Raw genomic sequence first — 6,747 nt, forward strand, 5'->3', positions numbered from 1 at the left:
ATAGACAGAAGTCTGATATTTTATGTTTTATTCTTAATAATTTCAAATTTACAGAAAATTAGTATGAATAATGATAACAGTAAAATTAACACTCATACATCTTTTGCCTAGTTTCTCCTATTAACTGTATACTCCATTTATCACTTCTTTCCATATCTTCCTCTCTCTCTCTCTCTCTCCCTCTCTCTCTCTGTATCTGTTGAACACATTATGAGCTTTGTTTCTAAATGTTTTATTACATATTTCTTAAGACTACGAATATTCTTACACAGAATCATAGTGGAAGTTTCAGAAAAAAATGTAAGTAATATGGATATAATACAATTGTACAAATATTTTTAATGAAGAGCTTTCAAGTATAAGGAAACAATTCTTTCCAAATGAATGGACAGGTTATTACACATTGTGGTATGGAAATCTGAGGAAAAATATTGCATCATACAAATTTTTAATTTGTAGAGTGCAGAAAAGAACATTAGTACAAATATTTCCTACCTAATAGTTTCCTGAAAGACAGTACCCACATTCAACATTTTTTTTAGAGCCCTTGTGACATCCTTATTCCTAAGACTATAAATTAAAGGATTTAGAACAGGAGTGAGTATGGTGTAAAAGACAGATACAATCATGTCCTTCTCAGGGGTGTGGTAAGAGGTGGGGAGCATGTAGGTATAGACAGAAGCTCCACAGAAGAGGAGGACCACGGTCATGTGGGAAGAACAAGTAGCAAAAGCCTTCTTCTGCCCTTCTGCTGAGTTCATCCTGTGGATGGTGAAGAGGATAAAAGAATAGGAACCTGAAATGACTGTCACAGGGATGATGAGCATGAGAACACAACACAGGTACATAAGTGTCTCATAGAGGGAAGTGTCTGAGCAGGAAAGCTTCATTACAGCAGGGACCTCACAGAAGAAATGGTGGATCTCCCGGGATCTGCAGAAAGGGAAGGTCATGGTGACGGGTGTGAGAATAAAGCCATCCAAAGATCCCAGAAACCAGGAGGAAGAGACCAAGAGGAGACACACCCTATGATTCATGAGGATAGGATAACGGAGTGGATGGCAGATGGCCACATAGCGGTCATAGGCCATGGCAGCTAGAAGGAAAAATTCTGAACCTCCTAGTGTCAAATAGAGAAACATCTGCATCCCACATTCGGGGGCTGAGATCTTATTCACACCCAAGACCTGGTTCATGAGCATTTTGGGCACAGTGACAGAAATGTACATCACATCCATGAGAGACAACTGCGTGATAAAAAAGTACATGGGGTTATGAAGGTGAGCATCACAGTATATCACAAGGATAAGGATGATGTTTCCAGACAAGGACATCAGGAAAACCACAAAAATGATCACACAAAGGAGTGCTGGGTACTTGAATTGACTGAAGAGTCCCATTAGTTCGAAATCTGGCCTTCCACTATAGTTGGCCATCCAAGAGGTGTTTTCCATTGGATTTTATCTGGATCCCAAGGAAAACTGGAGTTAATAGATCATTCATAGAATATAACCACCTGAAATAAATGTTTGTGATCTTGTGTGATCTTCACATGTTTACATGAAGCAACCCAGTATGCTAATAATGGGAAGTTCCAGAGACTTATAAATTTTAGGATTATAAATTATTTTTAATTGAACAAATTTACCAACAATCTAAGAATTTACAACCATGGGTCAAAAATATCACTACCTTAATAATTCCACTACTGGGTATTCGTTTTCCCAAATAAAACAAAAGTGCTATATGCAACACCCAAATCTCCATATGACCTTTTTAAACTTTTTATTTACATTCCAGTTAGTTAGCATACGGTGTAATATCAGTTTCAGCTGTACAATATGGAATTTAACGTTTTCATATAACATTTGGTGCTCATCACAAATGTACTCCTTAATCCCCATCTAATTTTTTTTACCCATTCTTCCCCCTCTCTGGTAGAGATGAGTTTGTTCTTTATAGTTAAGATATTGTTTCTTGGTTTGCTTCTCTCTCTTCTCCCCCCTTTGTTTGTTTGTTTTGTTTCTTAAATTCCACGTATGAATGAAATTATATGATATTTCTCTTTCTCTGGCTGACTTATTTCACTTACCATAACACTCTCTAGCTCCATCCATGTCACTACAAATGGCAAGATTTTATTCTCTTTGGTAGCTAAGTAATATTCCGTTGTATATTTTTATATGCACTCATATACTGCAGCATTATTTACAATGGCCAATATATAGAAACAACCTAAGTGTGCAGCAATATATAAATAGATAAGGATAGAATGGTGTGTGTGTGTATAAGCATGCCACTATGATAGTGGATGGTTTCTGCCATTTTTTACAACATGGAATGGTCCACCATGGTAAATGACATAAGTCAGACAGAAAAACAAATATTACCTAATTTTCCTCTTATGTGTAATCTAAAATCACAAATGAATAAACAAACAAAAATCAGTGTGAAACCCAGAAATAGAGAGAAGAAGCTGATGGTTACAAGAGGGGAGAGCTGTGTGGTGTTGGGTAGAATGAGTGACAGGGAATAAGAGATACAGTATTCCAGTTATGGGATGAATAAGTTGAAGGAAAAAAGGGACTACATAAGGAAATAGTCAATGATATTTTAATAATCTTGTATGGTGACAGATGGAAGCTATACTTGTGAGCACAGCATAACATATAACTTATTGAATCACTATGTTGTATGCCTGAAACTAATGTACAGGGTCAAGTACACTCAAATAAAATAAAAACACTTTTAAATATTGGTAACTTACAGTTAGGTTCATGTAGAAGTTCATGAAATTTCTTGATGATAGATATTGTTGTTTACCAATAAGTATGGAGATTTGAAGAACCTTTGCTTTATAAAAACACAAAAAGTAAGAGATGTCTCAGTGGCTCAGTTGGTTAAGTGTCCATCTCTTTGTTTTGGCTCAGGTGATGATCTCACAGTTCATAAGTTTGAGCCCCATGACTGGCTCCAAGCTGAGAGCACAGAGACTGCTTGGGATTCTCTCTCTCTCTCTGCCCTTCTCCCACTCATGCTCTCTGTCTTGTCTCAAAATAAATAAATACACTTTTAAAGAAAGCACAAAAAGCAAATCATTGAAATAAAGACAATAAAATCTCTTATTTATAGAGTTTTTTAATTATGGAAGTCAAAATTTAATCAATGTTTCTATTTAAGGATCCAACTGGATCTTAAAAACTCTTAGAGGTATATTCCATATAAGAAAGATTTAGAAAGTAACTGAAACATAACTTGGGGAATGCTTATACCAAATTTTGAACCCTCGTTGTCTGTTCAGTCAGGCCAGGCTGTGACGCTCTTTGGTTATGCAGAGTGATCCATGCATCCAAAGGAGCACATCAGAGTCCTTACCAATGACCAACCCCTTAGATATCCTAGGGTCATCAATTTAGGAGCCCAAACTTTATGGTTGGACTGTGATTGTGGGCCCGGGTTATCCTCTATCCACCATCCCTTTGTCCACCTTACATAAATACAGGATAATAATGTTAGATTTCAGGTATGTTCAGGATTAAATGATGTAAAACAATGAAATGCTTAGACATTATCAGTTACAGAAGAATAAGCACATATATTGTTAATTCAAAGAGTTAATATCTATGGTTATTATTATGTATAATCTGTGTAAAATACGGCAATTACCATTTGTATTTTTTGATATAAGATGAATTATTCAGTTTGCCAATTTAGTATTTATTCATACACATAAGATTTGGATTTGATAATTTCTGTAGTCCCATACTATATACATATACATACACGTGAATATATAAATATAAATAAATATATAATAGATATTTATTTCTTTTACTCCAGTTAAGCAGATTTTATAGGAAATCCTATCTTAGTTCTATCTTTTCTAATTTCATCAATGTAAATTTCCTTTTATTTGTACTAAATCTCGGTAAGAAGAACTAGTATTTACAAGATCATTGCCATTGACAAGACAAGGCTTTAGTTTTTTTATAAATATAATCCACTTTATTGTCTAAAGCAGCAAACTTTTCATGGAAACTGAGATTTAGAGAAGAAAACTGAACAACACTGAGTCTGTCTCTGACTACAATTCACACCTCAAATCTGGCTATTCAATGTCTACATTTGTGTTAAATGCTGAAGACCAAAGAAAAACAAAATCAATTACACTGAAGGAGGTCACAGTTCAGGCAAAAATTGTGTGTGTGTGTGTGTGTGTGTGTGTGTGTGTGTGTGTGTGTGTGAGAGAGAGAGAGAGAGAGAGAGAGAGAGAGAAAGAGAGAGAAAGATTTAAAATAAAATTTTAAAATAGCTCAAAATAATAAAAAACAATAAAAGTATAATAGAGCTGTCCTTTCTGAAAAGAATCAGTAGTAGTTTCTTCTACATTTTCTCTTCTAGAAATCAAACCTTTGTAATTTTTTAAGTACTGACATGTTAAATCTTAAATTTAAAATTTCTTACCACCAACAACAAAAAAGAAATAGTGGCTCTTCCCTCTAGGAAGAATTTAGAAGTGGTTATGATACAGGGATATTTCCTGAATAAGGCCTGACTTTCAAAACATTGTATATTCTTGTAATGAATCCAAAGACTAATTACAATATTCAATGTATTAACAGTTTCATGTCTAGGGTGCTAAAACAGTAGACAACACTGAAAAATACTTGATGCCATACTATAAATATCCAACAAATCTTGTATGCATTGCATTAAAAAATATAATATTATTGTCATTTTTCACCCCCATAGGCAGATGAAACCTGACCTCTGGGAAAAATTTTAAAACAGTCCAATAAAAGCAAAACATACCTGTTGTCTGAGTCAATGTTTGTGGTCAAATGTACCAAATCTCTGTTGCACTCTGATGAATGGTGGTCACTGTGATCAAGCCACATTGAACACTCTACCTGACACACCAGATAGACAATGGAATGTTGTCTGTACCTTGCAAAGTAACTGGCTACCCTGTTCATTGTTATTTTTCTCTATCTAATTGCTTGAGTTTAATGTAAATATAATAGTGCATATTTAAATTGGTAAATTAGTAATAGTGGTATTAGGGGCACCTGGATGATTCAGTGGTAGACATATGATTCTTGATCTTGGAGTCATGAGTTTGAGCCCCATGTTGTGCATAATGTTTACTAAAATATGTTATATATTCAAATTGTAACTTTTTAAAATACTGGTGATAGAATATCAAATCTTTACTTAAAGCTGACAGCATGTCAGAAATTGTTCCATTGCTTCACCATATTTTATCTTCCCCAGGAATCAAAGAGGCACTTCCTCAATCCATTTTCTCTTTTTATAAATTCTATAATTCAAATTCCCAGGTTATCTGCCTAGCATCACACAATTCACCCGAGGGAGGATTTGTGTCTCAATCTCAACTCAGGTGATAGAACCCTGAGCCTATTACACTGTTTTAGCTCTCTAGAACACAATTTTTCCTCCACAGTCTGCAACTTAGCAATAATCACCCACTGTCAGCTTCATCTAAGAAACCTAAATATAATTGAGACAATGTTTCAGTTTTCTAACTACCAGAAATACTCCGCACTTAAAGAAAAGTTAGTCTTATTTTTTCTGTAAAATTTCAGCCCCAATTAAAAAAAATCATTCTGGGGCGCCTGGGTTGCTCAGTAGGTTAAGCGTCAAACTTCGGCTCAGGTCATGATCTCACAGTTCCTATGTTCCAGCCCTGAATCGGACGCTGTGCTGGCAGCTGGCTCAGAGTCTGGAGCCTGCTTTGGATTCTTTGTCTTCCTTTCTCTCTGACCCTCCCCTGCTTACGCTGCCTCTCTCTGTCTCTCTCTGTCTCTGTCTCTGTCTCTCTCTCTCAGAAATAAACAAAAAACATTGAAAAAATAAAAATAAATAAAAATAAATTTAAAAAATCCATTCAATAATAGGAGACATGCATATTCTTGTGTTCATACATAAATGAAAATAAAAAGCCCATTTTCTAATATGTTGCAGTAAATTATTATGTGAACAATTAAATCAAAAAAGTATGATTAAGAGTACACTTACCTTGATGAGCACTGAGAAATGTATAGAATTGTTGAATCATTATATTGTACAACTGAAACTAATATAGAACTATATATTATACTTGAATTTTTAAAAATCACACATTCTTTTCTGCATAAAAGTAGATGATAGGGGAAAAAAAAACAAGAAATATGGCCAATAAGTAATAGCCTGTAACAGAAGGAGAACAAATTAAAAACAATAATTACTGTTTGTTCCCACAGTTCTTTCTATATGATTAAACAGCATAAGATGATGCTGCAGCCTTTATCCATATGAGTAATGGAGTGGGGCCATGTTTAACTGTATAAAGATTAACAGGAGGGTTATATCATCCTGCTTTTACTATGCCCATCATGGGAGTTGGTGAGGTTTGTTGAAAAATTCCTTTGGGACTTTGAAAAAGAATGCAATTAAGAGCCCTAACAACAACGAAGGTAATAGGTATCTCTGTTGTACTGTTCTGGTTCTCTTCTCATGTCTCTTTCAAATCTTAACCAATGTTAACAGTAATCTCAAATTTCCCCATAACCAATAAAATCTTATCTGTGAAATAGATGTCAGTTTATATATGGCCACAGCTTCTTCATATTGTAAAATATTTTTCTTATGTATGTGTTTATCTATCACCATTTAATTTTCAAAAATATTGTGTGAGGTATTTATATAGTTTTCTTTTCTGAAATTTAAGAGAGCTGCATCTGCAAC

At 34.5% G+C, this 6,747-nt stretch overlaps 1 protein-coding gene across 1 annotated transcript; it reads right to left on the reverse strand.

The window, feature by feature from the left end:
- Positions 1 to 491: 491 nt before the first annotated feature.
- On the reverse strand, positions 492 to 1,454 carry LOC144219382 (olfactory receptor 2T29-like). The gene has a single exon (XM_077749395.1). It carries the CDS (start codon positions 1,452 to 1,454, stop codon positions 492 to 494), a length of 963 nt encoding a protein of 320 aa, XP_077605521.1.
- Positions 1,455 to 6,747: the final 5,293 nt, after the last annotated feature.

Source organism: Crocuta crocuta, unplaced genomic scaffold, assembly GCF_008692635.1.
Source record: "Crocuta crocuta isolate KB4526 unplaced genomic scaffold, BGI_CrCroc_1.0 scaffold972, whole genome shotgun sequence".
Lineage (NCBI taxonomy): Eukaryota > Metazoa > Chordata > Mammalia > Carnivora > Hyaenidae > Crocuta > Crocuta crocuta.

What these genes read in the sequence shown, in the direction of transcription:
- LOC144219382 (XM_077749395.1), bottom strand. Translation starts at nt 1,454, where the DNA reads ATGGAAAACACCTCTTGGATGGCCAACTATAGTGGAAGGCCAGATTTC.